At 31.1% G+C, this 25,407-nt stretch overlaps 1 protein-coding gene and 2 non-coding genes across 3 annotated transcripts in view; 2 read left to right on the top strand and 1 right to left on the bottom strand.

Annotated features, from left to right (window-relative positions):
- The window catches only part of Swip-1 (EF-hand domain-containing protein D2 homolog Swip-1), a 298,599-nt gene extending 274,450 nt beyond the window's left edge, over nucleotides 1–24,149 (bottom strand). Inside the window, exon 1 of the mRNA XM_075353671.1 lies at nucleotides 23,901–24,149. Coding sequence (XP_075209786.1) covers nucleotides 23,901–24,076 — 176 coding nt within the window. The 5' untranslated portion in view covers nucleotides 24,077–24,149. The remainder of the gene's footprint in view (nucleotides 1–23,900) is intronic.
- On the top strand, nucleotides 4,605–4,723 carry LOC142318599 (5S ribosomal RNA). Its single transcript, XR_012754975.1, has one exon. It is a non-coding gene; the product is annotated as a 5S ribosomal RNA (ribosomal RNA).
- Nucleotides 6,447–6,565, top strand: LOC142318566 (5S ribosomal RNA). Its single transcript, XR_012754960.1, has one exon. It is a non-coding gene; the product is annotated as a 5S ribosomal RNA (ribosomal RNA).
- Nucleotides 24,150–25,407: the final 1,258 nt, after the last annotated feature.

Raw genomic sequence — 25,407 nt, 5'->3', positions numbered from 1 at the left:
GGGTAATAGGATGTTTTAATTATGTTCAAGGTCAAAAATATTTTTGCTGTGGGGTAGGGACTTTGAATTGAAATAAAGAAAAAAAATCCCTTTCGGCACGCCCGAAGGCGGAGGTAGATTTCACCAGTGCTAAGTAGCTGGTAAAAAATATTTCTACCTTATTATTATGAATTAAAACTTCAAATCTACTCAATACGATAACGGTTGCATGTGAAAAAAGTTTCACATGTTTAGCATATGACAAGCCCCCATCTTCTTACAATTCCAGCATCATTTTGGTCATCCCTTGCCGTAAGGGTTGGTCATATCAAAAACCGTTTCAGACAAAAGTTTTATATAATATTTACAGGACTAACGACCACTTTAAACCGATTCTATGCTGTGCCTATTAAGGGAGGTATGATCTTTTTGTCTTCAAAACCCTACTTTTTCCACCCCCTGATCCCCTGATGAGTGGTTGGTAATCAAAAATTGCTTAGATACGTTTTAGGTCCTTATCCAAAGAACAATAGGAATTTTAAACAATTTCAATATTTTACTAAATAAGAAAGTTATAGCGATATTTTTTGTTTTTTTTTTTTCAAAAAGGCCCTACCATTTCCACCTCCATGGTCCGATTTTGGTCGTTAACAAATTCGACCGAGATTTTGGGACGACTTATTTTTAAGGAACAATTTGAAAGTAATTGGCGGCAAATTACGGCAGTTATTCTGTCCACAAGAATGTGAAATAAATAATATATATATATATATATATATATATATATATATATATATATATATATATATGGCCAAACCAGTGTATATAATGAGAAACTCTGCATAATGTATTGAAATCTTTAATATCGACCAATTCAACATTACAGATTGTAAAATATTATTTTCCAAAATTAATAAGCATGTACCTCTTAATTATAATTCAATAAAAATAAAAAGTGGCGTCATACAAAGTTACTGAAACTGACAAAGTACTTTAACTCGCTGTCGTAGTATAGTAACTCTTCTCTAAGTTACAAGTTAACGTAGTATAAAGGTTGCGATCAATGAAGATCGGAAATAGAAATGCGCGTTAAAAAATAAATAACGTTTAATAGCAGTCAAACAATTATTAAACAAACAATTTCATTGCAAATGAAGATCAAAGCACGGATACGGAAATCAGAGATCGAATACTACTCTATTGAAGTGTATTTATAAACCCAGCTTATATTACTAGCTCCAGTTATGTATATATTTCTACTTGGATATGAGCTTTGATCAATGTTCGCTTTATATGTATATCATAAATAATTTCATGGTATGTTGCCCGACTTGAAAGAAGTACCTACGATGAAAGGGAAGATCAAGAAATAAAAATTTATATACAGAGCCTTACAAAAAAAAAAAGGATACGTGGATGGCTATTCATTTTCGGACTCATCGTAACAAAATGAACAAAAAAAAAGTTGTACTAAAAAAAGGCGATTTTTCTCTTTATTTTCCAAATATGATATAATTTTTCCATCACTGTAACTAACTGTCCAATGATAGATGGATGATAATGAATTTCGTAGAGCATAAAAAATTTTGTATCCAACCAAGAATCGAACCGGATACCCTCTGGGCAAAAGGTAGAATGCCACTACTCCGTCATCGAAAGGAGCATAAAATTAAAGATCAGTATTAGGAAGATTTCATTAGTAATGGGTACCATGATTCGACTTCAGGAAAATTTCGACATATCCTCGCGTTTCACATCCCCCAGACCCCAAAACCACCGTCAGTCCAAAAGTTTATATATATATATTTCACTTTCTTGTGGACACGATAACTGTCGAAATTTTGCACCAATGACTTTCAAATTGATAAAAAAAAAAATAACGACCAAAAATTTCGGTCGAGTTGGTTAATGAGCAAAATTGGACCGTTGAGGTGGAAATAGGGGGGGTTTTTTAAAAAAAAGAAGAAAATTCTATAACTTCCTTATTAAGTAAAATATCGAATTCGTTTAAAGTTCCTACTATTCTTTGGATAAGGGTCTGAAACTTATCTAAGTAATGTTTTTTGATATCACCAACCACTGGCCCAGGGGATGGAAAAAAATAGGTTTCGAAGACAAAAAATCATACCTCCCTTAATAGGTACAGTATTGAAACCGTTTTAAGTGGTCATTAGTCCTCTAAACATTGCCTAAAACCTTTATCTGAAAGATCTTCGAAAACGTCCACCAGGATGCCATTATTCTTTTAAGTGACGAGGCACATTTTCATCTGTCAGGATTTGTGAATAAACAAAATTACCGTTATTGGGCTTCGCATAATCCACGGCAAATCCTTGAAAAACCACTTCACAGTCGATATGTTACAGTGTGGTGTGCGGTTTCAAAGTTCGGCATAATTGGCCCATATTTTTTTTTGAGGAGTTAAATCGCAGAGTAACAGTAACATCTCATCGATACGTAAAAATGTTGAATGAATTTCTGCGACCGAAACTGAATGACTTGCAAGGACATGAAATTTGGTTTCAACAGGATGGTGCCACCGCCCATACGGCGAGAATCGCAATGGATATTCTGCGAGAAACCTTTCCTGGACGTTTGATTTCCCAATTTGGCGACATTCCTTGGCCAGCGCGTTCACCTGATCTGGCTGTTTTTGATTTTTTTCTGTGGGGGTATCTCAAACATGAAGTATTCAGTAGTTGACTACAGTCAATTGCAGAACTCAAGGAGGCCATTCAACGTGAAATTGAAGCGGTGGACAAGTGATGATTGAGCGAACAACGTCAAATTTTTGAATGAGGTAAAGTGAGTGTGTGGGGAGTAATGGAAAACATTTGGGCGACATGATATTCAAATAAAATAAAAAAATCTATGTAATTCACCATAAATTGCAAGAATTGATCTTAATTTGATATATTAAATGTTTAAATAGTACGAACACAGTTTAATTATTATCCCTCAAAAATCGTCAGGTTTATATGCCGGACCTGTATTTTATCGGATGTACTTTGACTGAAATAAAAATAAATTAATACAGTAAAAGACACAGAAAATGAACTGACAGCGATTTGTTTATTACTTATTCCCTATGTTTACGTTAAATGCATCCTGTTTAAAATTATTAAGAGTAACTTTGTTATCTTTATTAATCTGATACACGTCATTAATTCATCGATCACGAAATGTTATTATAAAAACAAAAAAAAACTCTATAACAAGCATTTAATGCATAATTACACTTAATCACTTGTATTTATCAGATTCATAATTATCCTCCAATTCTTCTTACATAAGTTTTGATTAAAAAATAAAAATGTTGGAGTAATCCACGACCTGTATGGAACCCTTCATCAATGTCCCTTTGTTGAAATTATTTATTTATTTGACTTGAATGTTATTTAAAAATAATATACAATTTATACCAGCTGTATTTATTATGTACCTTGGATATTAATTTGTAGTAGTTAATTCACTCCAATGACAAATTTATTTAATATTTATATTATCGAGGTCAAAGTTCATTCTTAAATAAAGGAACAACTCAATAACTGATTTCATATTGATGGGTCATGAGTCATATTACTTTATAAATAATAAGTATAGTACGTATTACTGCTATAGACAGGTTTTCGAAATAGATTTCTATAAAAAGTTCTAGAAAGGCTTCTAGAAATTGTTACGTTCCAGCTTTTGCTTCCTCAGTTTGCGATTTATTCAGGAAAGTTAAAAATATCTAATTTCACTTTTTAATTGTAGTTATACTTATGTATACTATTTATTTATTTATTCATACAACAGTAACATCAGCCTAACGTATGATAAATTTGATAAAGTTTAGTATGATAAATTTGCCGATCTCCGAGGAGGAGTGGAAGGGTCTCGGACTTTCATCCAAAAATCCCAGGTTCAAATCCCGGTTAGGCATGGCATTTTTCATTCGCAACAAAATTTCAATTCCATATTCCAATGTACAAGCTTCGAAGCTTATATGGGGAATTAATCATCCAAAAAATAAAATAATGAATTTTATAGCGCGTGAAAAATACCAGCCCTAACCCGTAATCTCTGGATAAGAGCACAATCGCTAACAGTCTATCTCGGAAAAGAGCATAAAATTATACGTAACAGAACCTTATTTTAACTGAGAACAGTTAACTGTATTTAAATAAAATAAAATTAAACAAAAATAGTATAAATACTGTCTGATATAATATTTAATTTGAAAAATATTAAAAATTTTGAACACATTTTGATTCAAATATATATTTTTTTAAATTAGTAAAAAAATCAACAAAAAAAATTGAAATTAAAAAACTAAAGTAAAAACTGATACTTTTTCAATTATTTATATTTCGACTTTTTTTTTTAGATTATATCAAAAACTTATTAATCTGCAATTTGGTGCACACTTCAGAAATTTAAAGAACTGTTAAAAGAAGTTTATCTGAATAAATCATCAGAATAACTCAAGCGCACGCGCTTAATAAATATATACCTGGCTATTAATTTTCGGATTCTACATATAAAATTAACTAATTAAAATGATATAAAAACAAATTTAAGAATAAATCCTCATTTGTAAGAATACATTTATGAATTAGTAGTTGAAAGCAAACACAAATCCTTGCAACTGCCAAACCACGTTGAATACACCGGTTCTCGTCCGATCACCGAAGTTAAGCAACGTCGGGCGCGGTTAGTACTTGGATGGGTGACCGCTTGGGAATACCGCGTGCTGTTGGCATTTTTTCTTAATAAATACAAATTATTTTACAGTTTATATAACGTAGCAACTTAACACTTTTTAAAAGGCCTTATTTTTTTTACACTAGTTAATTTTTATAATTTTAGATGATATGGTGCCATTTATGTCATTTATTTATACGTCAATAAAAACTGTATATTTTAATTAAAAAGATAAAGCGAACTTTTATTAGTGTTACAAGTTATTAAGAAAATGAAAGTAACTATGAATGAATGGGATTTTAAATCAACTTTCAGACAGTTTTAGTTTGTTTAAATATATTTTTCATGTAGAAATAGCAAGCATTTAAGGTTGTCTAATGTTTAATTCTCACCAGGTCTTACATCAATACGAAAATTTTGTCCTTCAAAGAAAATATTTAAATGCTGTCGAGGGACTCTGAACAGTAATTGTCCTACATTAAAGAGCTCTGAATAGTAATTATTCTATATTAAATTAAAGAGCCCTCCGACTATATTTAAATAGTTTCGTTGAAGGACAAAATTTTCATATCGATGTAAGACCTGGTGAGATCATTAGGCTACTTTAAATGCCTGCTACTTCTACAATATGATAAAAATGTTTAAAGAAATTAAAACTGTCTGAATGTTGATTGGTCACCCGTGTTATTTAATTTAAATAAATATTGCATTACGATATTTAGTCCTCTATTTCCATATCTTGGTTTTTACTTCCTTATACGAAGTAAATGAACTATTGTGATTGCGAAAAATTTCGGTTTTCAGGTTTCAACAGAAATACCCATTTTAATCATCCCTGAATCCATTTTGACTAGTTTCGGCGTGAAGTCTGTACGTACATATATGTATATGTATATGTATCTCGTATAAATCAAAAACGATTAGCCGTAGAATGTTAAAATTTTGGAATTAGGACTGTTTTAACATCTAGTTGTGCATCTCCCCCTATGATTGCAATCGACTGAACCACGTGTCCCAAAAATATTTTAAAAAAATTGGATTTATATCATACATAGTACTTACTTTCATTGGTTCCAGTTATAGCAAAATAAAATTTTAATTAATTAAATATTTCGATTTTACGAGGGGAAGGCACATCGGTTCGAATACGACTTCATTTTCTTATTTATAATTTTTTTTTTTTTAAATTAAAATATATTGATTTATTAATACTTATTAACATCTGATTATAAAAAAAAAAAATGTTTACGATAAATAATAATTCAATAAATAAAAATATATATGAAAAAATCAGAAGTTATTAATGAAATAAAATTTTATGTTCTTTTACAAATGTATATATTTAATTTAAAAGGCGTACAAGAAGTCATGCACTGACCACATCAAATTTTTTTTATATTTTTTAATAGTAGTTCAGAAATCGTTCATATCCTGGGCAGTAATACATAGGTTTTGAATTAGGTGTTTTTATTTCTACGGGGTGCAATACTTTTTAACAGTGTTTTTAGATTTTTTTTACAGTAGTATGTTTTTGTCTTAAAATTTAGTTAAGTATTTTGTTTTGATTTTTTTTAACTTTCTGCTGTAAGTTGTTATTTTCTTTTAATTTGTTAATCTATTAGGTTTTGTATTCGGGGCGTTTTAAATTTTTAAAATTTAGTTTTTTAGTATTCGGGTGATGATAACGTCAGAGGGTTTTTCGCTCAGCAAAAATAAAAAAAAATAATCGTACAGCAATATTTTTACGAAACATTTGTACTTATAAATAACGAATTACTCCCGCCAACGGCCATACCACGTTGAATACACCGGTTCTCGTCTGATCACCGAAGTTAAGCAACGTCGGGCGCGGTTAGTACTTGGATGGGTGACCGCTTGGGAATACCGCGTGCTGTTGGCGTTCTTTTTTTTCTTTTTTATAAACGGAAATAAATTATTTAAGATAAAAAAATATTAAGGCTTAATTTTTTTTATTAACTTTTTCAATAATTTACTATAAAAATCTTCAGATTCTTATGTTTGTGGATTTTATTCAGAATCAATTTTCTACAAGTTTAAATTAAAACTTTTATGTTTTTATCACCAATTCAACAGTTATTTTTTTCTACGGCTGCATTTATAACCTTTGAATTACGTAGCTGGAACCCGTATCATAATGATGATTATTATGAAACAGCATTGATTACGATACAGGTGTTCAACAAATTAAAGGCCTACCTTTTTTCAACACTGACCAATCAGAAATATGTGTATTTTAATGTATCAACGGTTTCATTACTTTGATTTTAATCTGATGTAAAGATTAATTTGAAAGTATACCGATGGGTAACTAAGTTTCTATATTACACTATTTATCCTCTCGTTAATTATGTCGAAGCTGGGAAAGAAATGTCTTCATAACATAATATCGAAACATCGATAGATATTAAACAAAAACCAGAACTTATGACTAATAACCTATTGCCACAGAAATGTATTTTTTAAAAATTAAAAAAAATTATTACGTAAACAATGTATTCTATCACTGATTTAAATCAATAATACAATTATTTTCTCAGCCGTAGAAAAAATACGGTATGCAACTCTCTATTAATGGTCATTAATGCACTCTTCCGAGGTTTACATCAGTCGCCAAGACTTAAGTCGTAATCAACTTCGCACTCTCCTATTAATGGCTATCATTATTGGCTCGTTGCATAATGTACTTACGCCAAACATAAAATAGTGTGCTTTTCGACCCCAATCGTTTGTCTTTAACCCCAGATTTCTCGAAAACAACTAATATAGTTCTGGGATTTAATTTTTCCCCCGTTATCAGGTTTAACAATATCTCTGTATAACACGATTTCTGATGGTTATTCATACGACCTTCAAAAAAGTTACTAAAGTAATGAATATGAAAAATCGCATTTTGCAGATACATCGGTTTACGACTAATCTGAACATCCTGCATCTTTTGGTAAATTATTCAATGCGTATCTCTTTTAGGAAGGCTAGTTTAAACCTTTTCACTTTTACGAATATGCATTCCTATTTAAAATTTAACACTGACGCTGTTGTTTAGCTCTCCTGAAAAGTTGAGTTTTTTATATTCGTTACTTTAGCATGGTGAGGACGACATATTGCAATGTAAAATTTTTCGCTCTTTCATTGATGGAGTCAAAAATAAATAATTCAATTTGAAAAAATAGTATTAAGCTTAAAATAACGGTCAAGGTCAAACTGGAAAGTCACCACGAGGTATCCCCTCAAAGTCAAATTAACTTTTGCTTGTCTTTTTTTTTTTATTGCGCGTAAATTACGATAAAATCGCTTGGGGTTTAAAATGAAACACTCGATTTATAAAAGAACATGTAACTGATTCGTAATCAACGCAGAATAAAAGCTAATGAAGGTAAATTGATGAAAATCTATGTACACCTTCTTCTTACTACGTAAATTCACATTAAGTAAGGATTTTTTTTTTTAATTTCGAATTTAAAGAATAAAATAGATTTTTGAATTATCTTGAAACCCAGCTATTTTTTTTTAATTTTTCTGTAACAAATGAAAATATCATCTTGATTTTTTATAAGTAATCGTTATTTGAATATCTAAAAACAAATTTCTACATTTTTTTAAAAATTCCAAGTTCGAAGAATTAAAATGGGGTAACATTAAATTTTACTTTTTTTATAATTATTTTACTATTTTGTGAATTTCTCGGTAACAAAGAGAAGATATCAAATTGATTTTTGGTGTCTATAATCTTCATGTGAATATCTAAAAACAAATTTTTAAACTGTTTGAAATTCGCCTTGAACGGGGAGAAAAGGTGCAAAAAAATTTCAAACAATGATTCAAAATTTTTCCCGTTTCCTACCAAACTAGATATTTGTTTGATTTGGGTTTACAAACACTCAAAAATATTTTCCGGTTTTCTGAATTTTAATACTTTAAGGAGTAAAAAAAATAAACTGTTTTTTTTTTTTTTTACATTTGTACTCTTTTATCCTATCGCTACTAGATCAATCTTTAAGAGAAATGGTATCATTTTGGTGGGTAATTTACGATTGTAATTCTGATTATATATTCCGGTGAGCGAAGCCGCGACGGGCATCTAAAAATCAATTAATAGGTTCTGTACTGACCAAACTGTAAGTCTGAAGAAATTAAAATACACTGATAGTTTTTATAAATTGAACAGGCTTTAATTTTATTCTCACAAGCATAAGTTTAATGAACAGAGTGGAGTCCAGGGGGCACAGCCCTCTGGCTAGACATCCTCAAACTAAACATCTTACCGCGAATGCGCTACACGGTCAAGTAACCGTATAGCGCAGGCGAAGCCATGACGGGGATGCTAATGTACAGGGTTATCATAAAAGAATGGTGCGGTTTTGAACATAGTTTAAATTAAAACAGAATTACTTTCAGTTTATGTTTTTTTATTTTTAAAATTTGTCGTTTCAAACATTTTTTACATAATTAATAAATTTCAATATGTGCGCCCTTAAGTCGCTCGACAAATGTCCAAACGACACTCAACTTCTCTCCAAACATTAGTTAACATTTCTTCATTAATGGTTGTCATTGGTAAATTAATCCTATTTTTAAGTGGTTTAGGTCGCGAATTTTTTGTGTATAAACAACGCTTTTGATGTACCCCACAAGAAAAAATCGCAAGGTGTCAGGTCTGGACTCTTTGGAGGGCAAAGTACGGGTCCCTTGCCGGCCTATCCATCGATCTCCAAATTTTTAGTTCAAAGCGTCCGTGACGAATGCATTGAAGTGCGGGAAGCACCATCTTCTTGGAAATGAAGTCGATGAATGTTTTCGAGTTCATCCGGCTGAGGAAAGCAATAATCGGTTAACATGTCAAGATACACAACTCCATTAATTGTTTTTTCAGCAAAGAAGAAAGGCCCTATTACACGATTTTTCATCACACCACACCAAACATTAACTTTAGGCGAATCGCGTTGTTTCTCGATAATTGCGTGTGGGTTTTCAGAGCCCCATATTCGTGAACTGTGTCTGTTAACACATCCATTGACATGGAATGTAGCTTCGTCTGTAAAAATTATATCGTCTAAAAATGATTCGTTTTCACTTATTCTGTCCAACATTTCAACAGCGAAATTGTAAACAGTTTTACACCATTATCGGGTTTCAATTCCTGCAGTATCTGGATTTTAGTAGCGTGTAATTTCAGTTTTTTACGTAAAACTTTGTTAACTATTGATTTTGGACTAATTTTACCTAATTCGACGCTTCGACGGGGGATGGACTTCCCAGGACTTCTAATTGCCGATTGTCTAATTAGTTCAACCGTTTCGTCTGGTACACTCGGTCTGCCGGTTGATTTCTGTTTCTTAACCGATCCGGTTTCTTCGAATCGTTTGAACCAACGTGTTATGTTATTTTTGTATGGCAAAACTCAAATTTTTTAATGGATCACACTCCCCTTACACCATCATTCTGTACCCATTAATGATTAAAAAAATTACTATATAATTAAACTTAATTAAATTAAACACGGAACAACAGACGATTCTTTATACAAATACTTCTAAAATAAAAAGAATAAACTAATAATTACAAGGTCACACAGTTCATCAATTATAAAAGGAAAAAAGAAAACAAAGAAAAATTGTGACAATATTTCAAGGAGATAACAACCACAAACACTACAGAAGGAAACGTGATTTCTCCAACCAATGGCAGACACGAGCGTTAATTCATAATAATAAAAAATATATATCATTCTAAGGATTTATAAATTAAAAAAGGAAAAAATCAACTTTTATCATAAATCTTAGATAAAACTAAATATAAATATTAACGATCAATTTATAAGCTATAAAGATCGCGTTCAAACATTTCATTTCATTACTTAAATTTGCGTTCAAATATGAAATAGAACGGTGCTTTTTTAATCACTTTTTTTTTACCTAACACGACTTTATACTCGAGTTAACAAAATGAAAATATAGAAATTAGACAAATTAACTCCGTAATTACGGTTTTATGTTTCATTTTTGTTGTCCATAATTGTTATCCTGTTACTGGACATTTTTTATATAACGACTACTTCAATCCTGACCCCGTAGGGGAACCCTCCATGTAGCAGTTTCGGTAATTACGCCACCCCCTTCGTACCTAGCCATTATAGGCTTTACCGGAGGTCATATTCAAAACCTCGACAAAAGGCACCTTTCAACCTTGTTCTTGTCTAAATCAGGATACCGCCGATGCGAATACCATATGACATTCCCATCGGTGTACTACTATCATTAAAAATCCTCAAGAAAAAAAAATACCTGAACTAAGTCTCAAACAAGACCGAATAACAAAGATAAGAAACCGAAATTAACTATCTATCCGAAAGGTAAAGGAGTTGAGTTCAACAAGCAATAACAGAATACGAGAACAACAAAAAAAAAGTAACATAACAACAAAAACAGAAACAAAAAGCGGGAAAGCCCAAGCGGCACTCTAGACACCCTCGGCAAACCTTTCTTTTGCCAAGTAATTTATGAAAATCTCCACTATGACTGATTCGGCCTGGTTTCGCCAATTAACACGGGGATCTAACGCCGACTCGATAATATCAAGCCGAAAAATAGTCTCCGTGCGCATCAACTCATACTTGGGAGCAATCATACAAAAATGATGAACGTCATCCAACTGTTCGCATTGAGGACACATTCCTGAGTCCACCAGGCCGAAACTATGGAGCCTTTCCCTAAAAGCACCGCACCCAGAAAGATACTGCGTCGCTTACTTGTTCGGGTTTACCCAAGAGGCACCCTGTAAACTAATAACATCTGGAAAGAGACCACGCATATAACGTCAGCCTACTGCCCCATCTCATCAGGCCTGCCACAAAGCATTGCCATGGTGATCAATTTTCCAAAGTTAAATCGCCCAACTTTTTGGCAACACTGTTGCCTGTCTGACGCAAGCAAATCTATCGGTTTCACGCCTGCAATCACCAACATTGCCTCTCGTGAAACCTACTTCATTCAAAAATGATTATGTAAGAACTGCTTTGATATGAACAGAGCCCACAAAAAAGACTCGGGAAGAATTAGTCACCCCCTGGTGTTCTTCCGCCATTTTCGTACGGATGATCTTAACTAACATCGCGTGGCAGGTCCGAACGGTTCACAGTGTAGTTTCCATGATGTTATCTGGGGAAATCTCGCTGCATTCCATCCATGTTCTGCGGTATCTTCTTCTCCGCAATAATCACATTCCGCGGAGGGTCTCCAACTCGATTGATCCCATCTATCCTGCCACCTGCGGACAAGTAATGTCTTCGCATTCGCCTTAACTAGTCCTCTGAATGTAGTATCACCTGATAAAATAAGACTATTTCGTAGACTGTTGGTTTTAAAATAAAACGCCAGCTACATTACATAAAATTAAAGATGTAGCGTTGTAAGCCTATTTAAAAAAAAAATTATAATCATTGAGAAATCACAAAACTTATATTGATGGCTATTTATAAAAATTAGTATTAATAATTTATTAATGAGAATCGGAGAGAAAAAGAAAATTATAAATGTGATTGAATATAGGAAAAGGAACTAGTTACAAAATTGTATAAGAATTAGTGGAAGCGATAGAAGGCTTGGTGAATGGAATGAAAGGAAGAGATTTCAAATGATGGATGGGATTATGGAAAAGGGAAAATATGTTAAAACAAAGACTTTAGCAAGGAATAAACAGGGTGGAGACCAGGGTATACGCCTTTTTTTTTTTACAAAGAAAATTCTAATTAAATTTACGAATTTGTAATATATTGTAACTAAGAACAGAAGGCATCCACAATGCTAGTTAATTTAGTGTGTTTGAAAATTAATATCAGAATTTTAAAGTTACGTAATATTTCTCAAGTTTCACGTACATTGATTAATTATACAAGAAATGAACGAACCACTCAATCAGTTTTAGCTATGCGCCAGCTCATAAACTGTTTCCTGTACCTTCCGCTTGAAAACGCCAGTAGCAAAGATGGCGACCCCAACAGAAAGCGTTCTGTTTTGCAGTTTGCAAAGTGTGAATTTATAATTACCGTTCAACGCACGTTCCGTTGTGATTCCACGAGTGATAATAACATTCGTAGGTAGTATAAACCGGTTTGAAACAGTGAATGTATTTGTAAAGGAAAGGTACAGGACGACCGAGTGTGTCCTAAGACAATGTTTAACGTGTAAGAGAGTCTTATGTGCGTAGTCCTAGGAAATCCATAAGGAAGACTAACCGCGAAGTTAGGAAACGCTTACAACTGCATCCATATCGTTTTACAGCTGTTACAAGCTATAAAACCAACAGATTACGGTTCGCTTGCTAGCTTTGCAAATGAAATGGTGCACTGTAACGATGAAGACTTTCTTATATCATATTCGGTGACAAAAGAATATTTCATGTTAATGGAAAAGTAAACACTCGTAATGTGCGTATCTGAAAATAAGAAAATCCTCACGAAATATTGCAGTGTGAATGAGATTCCCCAAAACTGAATGTTTTTTGTGACGTATCCCGACGGAAAGTTTACGGGCCGTTCTTTTTCGCGGAAGAAGAATCTAGAATGAGCTTTTTAATATGCTACAATTATGCTCTTTCCTCAAGTGCAATACGAACAACAGAATTTTATATCAAAAAGTGCGCAATTTTATTTGCGTCTCCTCACTGGCATAACGATGTTCGTGATCGGTTGAATGAAATTCTTCCTGACCGCTAGATCGTACGCCGGGACCAAATGACAGGGTTTGTTTACCGTGTCCTCCACGTTCACCGGGTCTGTACCTGTGCGATTTTTTTTCTTTGGGGGTTTATAAAGGATTAAATGTATATGCCACCAGCTCTGAGCAACCCGGCTTGAGGTACAGGATTGAAGCAGGTGTCGCTCAATTATTCCACATTTGCTGATTAAAGTACGGGATGAACTTTCTTATCAGCAGGATGTGTACCATATAACAAATGGTGCTCACATTAAACAATTGTAGGAAAAAACTCTTTGAGTTGCTCTTTCATTTCATGTATAATTTATCGATGTAAAAAACTTAATAAATATTATATAACTTTAAAATCCCGATATTATTTTTTAAAACACACGACATATATTATATACCTAAAAGTTAAATATGAAGTAATTTTAACTAAATGGTTCAAAACAGTAAAAAAGAATATATTCGTAAAAAGACGCAAATAATAATGTATAACAACCAAGATTCCTTTAGGCGAATTTTTTTTTACATTCCCATTATTGTGATTATATTCTGTTCAAACAAAAAATCTAATTACGAGAAACTTTTCGACTAAAAATGATTTATAAGTATAAATAATCAATGTGTGAATTCATTTCTACCATATGACTATATAAAAGAATCGATTACAGATGGCGTGTAAACTTAAAATTGTAATAAATCGTGATTTCGCGCTCCTCTCCAAAATTTATCCTTCTCTTAAGATAAAGAATAGTTTAGGCGGAGTATTAGCTTCTCGGCCTTTCATCCGGAGATCCCGGGTTTGAGTCTCGCTATAAAATGTCATTTACATATCCCACGCCCAAGCTTCAAGCAGATCTTACCGGAATTCCCCCTCCCCAAAAAAAAAACCACTTAATTTTTTAACCAATCGGCCAAAAATCGATGTATTTTTAACATCCAATAAGAATTAGGTGGGAATATGCACGTTTCAAAGTAGGAGGGAATATTGATATTAACAATAACCAGGTTGGAGAAATAATCCGATAACACACTACTCTTTTATACCAGTTATTTTAAACATTATCCATATTTTAGATATTAAAAACTAACCAAAGTAACCTACGCTCGATTCGCTCACTAACCTCGACTAATTAACAGTAATGTTTTGATTATTTAAATAATAAATAATTGCTATAATTACTGAATTTATTATTTAAATATTCAAAGCATTACTAGTAAGGTTAGCGAGCGTAGGTTAAGTTTGGTTAGATTATATTTATAAAATAAATAAATATAAATGGTTATAAGAATGGTAATATAAATGATTATATCTAGTTATTGGGTTATTTCTCCAACCTGGTTATTGTTAATATCAATATTTCTTACTACTTTCAGTTATATCCAGGTGAAAAACTTGTAAACTTTTCTTTTTTTGGGGGGGAAACGAAAAAGTACCAATTTTTATTTTTTTATTTTGAAAAATGCATCCCACCTAATTCTTATTGGATGTTAAAAGTACATCGATTTTTGGCCGATTGGTTAACAGATTAAGTGGTTTTGGTGGGGGGGGGGGATTCCGAAAAATACCCCTTCAAGGTTATGTGGCGATGCCAACATTGGGCAAAAAAAAGTTACAATATTTAATTTACAAAACAGATCGCCGAGAAGTAAAAAAAAAATAATAATAATTTGCATATTATTTTTATCAATTTAAAACTATAAAAATAAATTCAACAACATTTACTATGTTTTAGAATAACCAGATATCCTTAAACATAAATAACTGAATAAAAATATTTTGAAAAACTGAACCGACTTCAAAAAAAAAAATTGCACGGAAAAGGAAAAATTATTTTCTTCAGAACCTCCCTCAACACAATATTAAATATTCATTAAACAATCATAATGTAATAAATATTTTTCTGGAATTAACGGGTTAATGACCAATGGTAGGCTTGATGCGATATTCGTGTTGTTCTTTATAGATGCACCAGCAGGAGGTAAAAAGGGATTAGGCGAGTGCGCAGTTCTGGAACACCCCCCTATCGAGTAAGAACAGGTTTTTTCTTCACGCAATAGATGAATTTTAATAAAATATTTCAAGCGACAAGAACTAAAATACAAAAAATTTGAAACAATTTTTCTACGAAATATTCGTTTGAAATTGTTTCTTTAGGTACTTTTATGGATAATAAATAAGAATAGAGGTATCGATAAATTCAGATTTTACAGTAAGAACCTGTCTCTATACACTATGTGATTAAAAATGGACGACTGATTGGAGACAGAATTTTTCTTACACGATACCAATTAATAACATTATTTATTTTAAGGAAATTATAACAGGACAAGGACATTATAATAACAATCTATACAAATATTTTTACCTAATATTTGTGTAAATATAATTTAGTGTAATTAAAATACGTAATAGGAAACGACAGGAAAATAAATTAAAAATAGAATATTACGTAAGTATAATTTTGTTGTCAAGTAACACAACTTTGTATCATATTTAGAATGTCTATATTGACCAGTTAGAAACACGTTGAGTTTATAACTATATATTTTTTAAAAGTGTCCTTATTTTAACACGAAGACAATTTGTTTTTGTTGTTAAATAAAGTAAATTTTATGAGAACCTGCATTAAAAAACGTATAATTGCGCAGGTTATGAACAAATTAATCCTACGTTAATTGACTTAAGATGGCAGGTTATAGACAAATTACAGTCTTAATTTGCATAAATGCTGTGCGAAAAGTTTCATACTACATAAATTAATTATCTCGTACATACATAATTAGTAATTAAGTGTGTATTTCCTTTTATTATTTTAAAACAAAAGAATGAACGTATTCTTATATTTTACATTTTTAACGAATAAACAGAAATACGATAAAAAAATTATTTGTATATATAATTAATTTTCAATAAGTTAGAAGGTTTTTAATGAAATACACTCACGCTCAAATAAAAACATGCATATTGTTTTTTTTTTTTTATAATTCAAAATTTCTTATATAAAAGAGAGTGAATCACTGACACTGACTCATAATCAACGTACAACCAAAACTATTAGAGGTAGAGACTTGAAATTTTCAGGGTACCTTCGTATCTTTTAGTAGGAATCCACTACGAAAGGATTTTGCGAAATTTTGATTTTAAGGGGTTCAAGTCGATAAAAAACTAAATTTCGTGTTAACAGCGTTTACGTTCAACAGATAGTTGAACGTAAAAGCAACATACGTTATACTAAACATTTTACGATTCCGTTTCAATGTTTCCGATATGTGTGTCCGCTATAGACTAAAAAACTACTGGACCGATTTACGCGCGGAGAAGAAGGCAGAAAGGGAAAAATCGGAAAAAGGAAATAGGGAAAATTTAAAAAGGTAAAAGGGAAGAAGGGGAAAATGGAAAAAGAAAAAAGAAAAAAGGCGAAAACGGGGAAAAGGAAATGGAAAAGATAACAAAGAAAAGAGGAAGGGGAAATGGAAATAGGGGAAGGTGAAGGGGATTAAATAAATTTAATTAAAATTAAATTAAATATAAAATAATTAAATTAAAATGGAATTAAAAAATTAGAATATGTAAAGCAAATAATTGAAGATTTCAGATGAAAAAAAATTGGTTGAGATTAAAAGCGTAGGTAAAGCAGGGAAATGAAGTAATTCATTACATCTGTCAGATAAGTAATATTGATACATCATGTGCGTGCGCAGAGCGACAGAATGAGTGTGTTAGTGCTCCAGAATAACGCCGTTAAATTTTCCCCGTTTTTCTCTGTTTAAAATAAAGAAAAAAAGATCATAATAAACATGTGTCCGGAAAAGGCTTTGTTTTTAAATTAGGAATAATAAAAAATTTTACCACGGTTTCTGCTTAGCGGCAGAATAAACCTATACCGAAATTCATCGAAAACCAACCGGAATCGAAAACCGGGGAAGAAGGTAGAAATAGAAAAATCTAAAAAAGTAAAAGGGAAGAAGGGGAAAATTGAAAAAATAAAAAAGGGGAAAACGGGAGAAGGAAAGGGAAACGGGAGAAAACGGGAAGGGAGAACGAAGCGACCCATGACCCTCTGATCGTGACGGGAAACGCATGTAACCATAGAGCACGGGCAAAGGCGCGATGGAGATGCTAGATTTGGGATTGTAATAAATATTTTGTTTATTGGACTTTTATATTGAACTATTTTAATTCATTCATAAAATGGATCGGTCTAACAAATATTGTTTAATTTTCTTATCTTCCTTTTTTTGTTTTCGTTTATTTAAGTTTTGGGCAACAATTCATCGTTTATCGTTTATTCCTTCAGGATTTTTCATAAAAATGTTTATTTACAGTTTTTTTTATTTATAAAAAAAATAAGTTTTCTATTAAAAAAGCATTGCGAGTGAAGCTACATCTATATTGTGGGCGAAGTCGCGACTGGGTACGCTAGTTATTTTATAAAACGAATGCAGCTTAAAAAACACAAAAGATAAATATTAATTATAATTCAACTAATTATACGTTTCTCTATTTTGACTTTTTGGCGTCAGTTAAAAACTACTTCAAACAACTTATTACTAAATTAATACTTAAATTGACGTTAATTTCAAAAATTCAAAATCTGATAATTGAATATACCCTAAATATGTTAATAAGTATACAAACGTTGAAATAACTTGCCAACTGTTAAACACAGAAAAATGTAACTAAGCAGAGGCTCTGACTTCGTAACGATCTATTTTTTTGACATAACAGGAGTGAACTGATGCCGGAACGCCGTTCCGGTACTCCTTTATGAGAAAAATAGAAAATTTTCCTTTAATATGAAATTTGTTTTACTTTAACATTATGTATTCATTATAATCATATTTCTTAATGAAAGCTATTATAACTTCCTTAAAAATGGTATGACCTGACGAAGGGCACTGTCACAACTTTAAATTTTTTTAAATCATACCGCACGAAAATGGTCCTTATTTTTGGATATCCGTAAGCAAAAGGTGACAAAATAAATCGCTAAAAATGTAATTCATGAAAATATTTGACAAGAAAGAGAAATTTTACAACTTATCAATGTAAAGTCGAAATGTAAATGTGCATTTTTTAGAAAATTGTCATGTAACCAGACGTCTCTGGCTATATACCATATTCTTGCAGCTGCTACAATACAAAATCAAACGTTCCGGTACTGGAAAATTTGAGTGCATGCCTGCATAATATTATCATAAACTCCCACATGGGTGGGGGAAACTCAAAAACACATAACTGGAAAGGTTAGGATGTGACAAATCATTTTAAAAGATTTTTGTTAGTCAGGCTTCGATAATCATAACCTAAATGGTAATTTAATATTATTTACAACTAGTTTCAAAAGTGGCCTACAGTACCGAACCAAACAGCAGTTTCTACCAATAAATAACTACTAAACCAAACACCCTTTTTACTCGCTCAGTGTAGCCTCTAACCAACCTCAAATTTAGCGATTAAGGTTATAAAAATAAAACAATAAAATAAAGTCGTTACAATGAAAATGATAATGAAAAAATAATTTTCGAAAACAACAATAATTTTCGCTATACGTTCTCTTTATAGTTATGCTGTTTTAGCAGCAATATATTACAGCCGGTTGAGTAAAAAATGGAAAATACAAACAATTTGTATTCACAAATACTAAAATAATAAATAAACGAAATTCAACTAAATATTGATTGTCGTATAAAATAATTAAAATTAATTTTTTGATAAATTATTTAAAGTATTAATAAGAAATTATAATCAGTTATACGATAAGTAAATAAATATTTTATTCTGGTCGGTAGATAATAATATATCGTCTAAAACAGTGAACAATTAGAAGTGGAAAAAGCAGTTTGCAAATGACGTCGTTTGGAGTGTCGATCTATAGTGCAAGAATACAGGCGGTTACCATTTTAACATCATTAAAACAATTCCTGCAAGAGAAAAAGTACTGAGAAAAGGTATCTTCTATGAACATAAAATTAGGGCATAAAATTAAAAATAAAATGATGGGTAAAACCGAATTATTCGGTTTTACCCATAATATTTTACGTTCAATTCTATTAAGGGACAAGAGAGAAGGAAAATTTAAACACTCGCATATTAAACTACTCACACGAAATACGCGTAAGTTTTAACTACAAACGAAAAATATAATTCAACAATTTATTTTATATCTTTAATGATCTAAAAAAATGTTAAAACCTTTCTAACTATGAGGGGCCAACGCTTATTCTTTTTTTCGTCCAATATTATTTTAATAACTGAAATTTTTTTGTAACATTTTCAGTAAAAGCGTAGTAGATACCGAATCGATGTTTAAAGAAGAAATTAAAGGTAATTCAAACGTTGAAGATTCCTTGTAATATTATTTTGTCCGTATTTATCGGTTTAAAAAGGTTGTTTTCAGTTAAATAAAGTTAATTCTAATATAGCATGCTGCTAGAATATAAAAGATATGTTCGTAGCAGACTCGATGGCGACAAAATTATGACCTTGACTAGTGAACAACAAGGGAAAAATTACAACGTAAAAAAATAAAATAATCCAGCACGTATTTGCTGAACTGTTATTATCTCCAACATACTTATTCTATCCGTGAATTAAAATACGTAACAAATACAATCTGCGTAAAATTCGGAAAGAAAAAAAATTATTCTAAACCAATGATATAATTTAACATTTAAATATCTGATGACAGTTATTTGTTAAACAAAATATCATTATCGAAAAAAAATATAAATATACACGAAGAGAATACGAAATGACTTTCTTGGTATAGAAAACATTTTATTATTTTTTATATACTTAAACATTTTCTAATTAATTTTCATTACTTAAAAAAAACCGCCAAAAGATTGGAAAAAATTCCCGGCCTTGTCACCGAGAAATTTTTATTTTAAATTCGGGTATTTAAATATTAATTACTTTATTATTAAATTAATTATAAAATACATAACGGAAACAGATTTAGTAAACGATTTTTACAGAATGTTTGTAAAGGTTTTAATGATATTTCAGTAGGTGATAGAAGACGCCCTAACGTAGCATGTTTACTTCATGTAAAAATTAATATCCCGTTGTATGATTTCCTAATAGGGAAACTTTTAATTAAATTTCACGCTTTAATATTAAAACTACTTAATTATATTAGAATAAAACAGATAAAACAAAACTACTTTTATCCATTTGTCAGCAGGCGTTTAAAAAACTTAATACGATTAAAATCTCATGCACAGAAATATTTTCCCTTAATACAGTGCTTAACGGTTTAGAAAAATTACGAAAAATGAAAATAATTTGAATAATATGGTCATACCCCTCGTCGAATAGTTGATCAAAAACATAACAGAAATTAGAATTTATGTACATGAATATTTTTAGTGAAAATATATATATAAAAAAACTCTTAAAACAATTAAACTAATTACATCACCTTCCTAACTCTTTCTTTCTTTTCTGTTTAGCCTCCGGAACCACCGTAAGGTATTACTTCAGAGAATGATATGTATGAATGTAAATGAAATGCAGTCTTGTACATTCTCAGGCCGACCAATCCTGAGATTTGTGGTTAATTGAAACCCAACCACCAAAGAACACCAGTATCTACGAACTAGTATTTAAATCCGTATAAAAGCGATTCCCTTTACTGGGATTTGAATCTTAATACTCTCGACTTCAAAATCAGCTGATTTGCGATAAGAAGTTCACCACTAGGACCAACCCGGTGGGTCAAATCAATGGCCCACATACTGTTTTTTTAAGAATTTTAGTTGACCCAGTCCGGAGATGTTAATTAAAATTATCTTCTACAAATTTCATGGATTAAGCAGGGTCTAAAAATCAAAATTAGAAAAAATATAATCTTGACACCCCAAATTTTGGCCGTTCGCTATATGTTCTCTTTATAGTTATGCTGTTTGCAGCAATATATTATAGCCGGTTGTGTAAAAACTGGAAAATACAAATTGTTTTCACAAATATTAAAAAAAAAACAAAATAAACGAAATTCAACTAAATATTAATTGTCGTATAAAATAATTAAAATTAATTTTTTGAAAAAATATTTAAAGTATTAATAAGAAATTATAATCAGTTATACGATATTTAAAATAATATTTTTATTCTGGACGGTAGATAATAATATATCGTCTAAAACAATGGTTCCCAAAATTTTCCGAGTCGCGGCGCCCTTTTTCAATTAAAATTTTCCCTGGCGCCCTACCCTGAGTAAAAGTATGTCTACTCGTAAGTAAGATAAAAATAAATAAAAACTCGTGTATCTTCATTATTTTTTACTTTATTAACATTAAATTAATAATTATAAATGTCTTTGTTGAATTAATTATGATGCTTTTACAATATTTCACGGAGCCCCTGTGAAGAGGTTGCGGCCCCCGGGACGCCCAGTTTGGGAATCACTGAGATAGTGAATTTGTTTCCTGAAGATTGCGAAGTCGCGTTGATTGTTTTGTGGTATCTGGAATCCTGCGTTTCGGAAAACGTATTTCATATTCTATTGCGGCAACTGTAAATATGAAATACGACATTTTCCGAAACGTATTACCATTAGACGCACCCAAAATTAATACCATATCAGCGTATTCCTCTGTTATAAATAAGTACGGCATTTCTTCAATGGATAAACCTATAACCATCAAACAAAAATTTACAGAAGACCGTCGCTGACGACAGCTCAGATCACTATACCTCATATACTTATGTACTTAATGTACCTTACAGAATTAAACACTAATACAGCATTGTGCAAAGTTGATCGGCGTTATTTTATTTTCCACCTTCAAATAATAGTTTTTCAAATAATTTATTGTATTTCTGTCATTAATAAAATATTATCTAAGTCATTTTTATTTTACAATTGTTTTTACAGTTTTTTTAATCTTTTTAACAGTAAATTTTGTTTATACAAAATTTTAAACGGTTGGTTTTTGTTTACATTAAATATGTACTATTATGACAAATGAAGTAGTAATGTACTGTTTATAAATAAAATTCAATTTTTTTTTAACTTACACCTTGTTTTATTCAACAAATCTTACACCATTTTGTTCAGAATTAAATTCTGTACTTGTTTTTTTTTTTTTTAAATTTGACCGTATTTATTACCACCAATTTAACAAAGTTATTGTACATCAAACATAAAAAACCGGGGTGTTTTATCCCAATTTATTGGTTTTTACCCCAGATTTCTCAAAAACTACTGCAGATACGGTTTTGGGCCCTATTTTAATCAATTTCTCAGGCCAAAAAATCACTAATTCTGAGCCTTAATTAACGTCCTAATAATTTCAGTACGACCTCATTTCACCGGGATAGCTGAAATCCAAGTGAAATCTTTCACTAGCCGTAACTCGCAAACGAGGTATATTGCGACATATGTTAATATGAACTTTTTCCATTAATATACGAGAAAAATGGGTTATGAAATTCTGAAAGAACTTCGTAATGCACTCTTTCTTTTTCCTGTTTAGCCTCCGGTAATTATTTATCACATAATACTTCAGAGGATGAATGAGGATGATATGTATGAATGAATGTAAATGAAGTGTAGGTCTTGTAGTCTCAGTTCGACCGTTCCTGAGATGTGAAGTTAGTTGAAACCTAACTCTACCAAAGAACACCGGTATCCGCGATCTAGTATTCAAATCCGTGTAAAAATAACTGGCTTTACCTTTTGAAGTGACTGCGGCGCAGAGTTTGGGAATCACTGGTCTAAAACGTCAAAAATGGGTAGGTATAGTATTATACGGTTAAAATAAGAAATCATCCCAGCATTTGTTTGGACAAACTAAAGGAAATTGGTAAAATCTTCATTATAGCAACAAATTGGTTATATGATCACCCTTTCGCGCATTTTTCATCACTCGCGAATTTTTGATCGATTTCACTTTATATTATATAATGCTGAATATTATCATTTTTTTTTTTTTTTTTTGGACATTATAACAATTATTTGTCTATAAAATAATATCGGTATAATTCCTAACTAAATTGATTTATATATAAATAATAAATTTATTTTTATTTTTTAATTTACTAATCAATTATTTTATATATTTACGAGTATATATATTTCGTATATTTTCCATTAACATTAAATTTGTAATTAATCTTGGTTCATTTAAAAAAAATATATATCACGCTATTCATGGTACATATAAATAAATGGTCAATAAATGAAAATAAGTCACAAGGTAAAAAAGGTGGTCGTATAATACAGAGTAGATGTAGTTAACATTAATATTAATTATTGAAAACGTAAATTCATGAAATAATAATAATTAACGTAAATACGTGAAGATACTAAATATATAAAATAAATTCCAAAAAAAACGATTTCAATAGTACAACTAATATTTGAAAATTAATCGACTAAATAATTTGTTTCTGTAAAAGAAAATCTTTTAATTTTTACTGCAACACAAAACACGTGCGAAGTAATCCGCTACAAAATATACAAACACTTTTATTAAATAAAGTAAAAGGATTAAACAAAAACTTACTTGTTGAATGTTTTTTCATATTCTTTAATCTGCCTACGAGAAAATTCATGGAATTCAGCGTACACATTTCCATTTGTCTTCTTAAACTGAGGTATTACCGGTTTACCTTCATCGAGCGCTTCGTTGATAGCTTGTCTTCTATTAAGGAGAGTGCTCAGTTCTTCGTCGGCAGGCATCTTCTTAACCGAACTTCACAACACACGATTCTACGTTACCTTACTGAAGACCAGACGGTTACTAACACGGAGCGCGCGACAAGCGTACGACTCGTTTGAAATAAGTTAGTGGGAGGAAGCCGTCTATCCTGCGCATGCGCCTCCGTCTATTTGTTATTGCACTGCATTAGTAATAGACTTGTTTATACATGATTATATTTAGTAGCGTAGGAATTTAATTATGATTATTGTTTTAAAAGATTTTCACTAATTCATTCACACGCACGATGACACACAATCGTGTGACTGCATATTTATAATCAAAAAATATTTTTTTACAAGGATAGGTTTTGTACATACAGATTAACCTGATAATTAATGAAAAATAAATTAATTAAAATACAACTGAATATTTAAATTACGGTGCACAACCGTAAACTGTTTAAAAACCTTTAATAACACTGATAAACATAATTTTTGTTTCCTAACATGCGATACACGATTTTAATATATTTTTTGATGCTGAAAACGAATATGAACTCAGAATCATTCTGTCACCCACCACTTTTAAAAAATTTTTAAATTTTAATTAAAGGATTTTTTTTCATTTTTCAACGTACAATTAGCATTTTAAGCTCCTATATTGTATTTTGTTAGCTTATTTTTTATTGTTTAACTTTGTTAACATAATTTGTAAGCTATAAATAAACAGTACTAGACAAAGAATTAAATCATATCGTAGTCACATATTATGACATCCTATCTAATACTGAAGAGTGAGTGAGCCTTCATGGACAAGAATAATGATGTCTGTGCAGGTCAAAACATGTATATGAAAACACAGCTATGTAGTTTGTATTAAGCACTGGATTTAGGAATAAATTAATTTTGTTCAGTCTTATTTCCGTCTTAAGTTTGTTAACAGCGCAGTGTCATAATGCCTTGAAATTGTATAAATGATGTGGATACCTTTTGTTATGTATGTGGTGAGTTTACCGTAAAATCATATAGAAAAAACATTACGTCTTTAATTAAAAAAGCATATCATTTGTACTTTCAGTGTAAAATTGGTGATCAGAAGAAGATGCGGGCTCCTCGTATAGTGTGCACTAATTGTTCTGTTTATTTAAGAGGACGGTTGAAAGATACACGGAAGGCTTTGCCATTTGGTGCACCTATGGTTTGGAGTGAACCAAAGGATAATGTAACCGATTGTTACTTTTGTTTAAAAAGTGTGTCTGGAATTTCTAAAAAATCTAAACATACTGTAAATTATCCTTCATTGCAATCTTCAATCAGGCCTGTACCTCACAGTGAAATTATTTCAGTTCCTGAGCCATCTGTGAATGAAT

Source organism: Lycorma delicatula, chromosome 1 (genome assembly GCF_047948215.1).
Source record: "Lycorma delicatula isolate Av1 chromosome 1, ASM4794821v1, whole genome shotgun sequence".
Lineage (NCBI taxonomy): Eukaryota > Metazoa > Arthropoda > Insecta > Hemiptera > Fulgoridae > Lycorma > Lycorma delicatula.
This window is presented reverse-complemented; position numbering and strand designations above follow the sequence as displayed.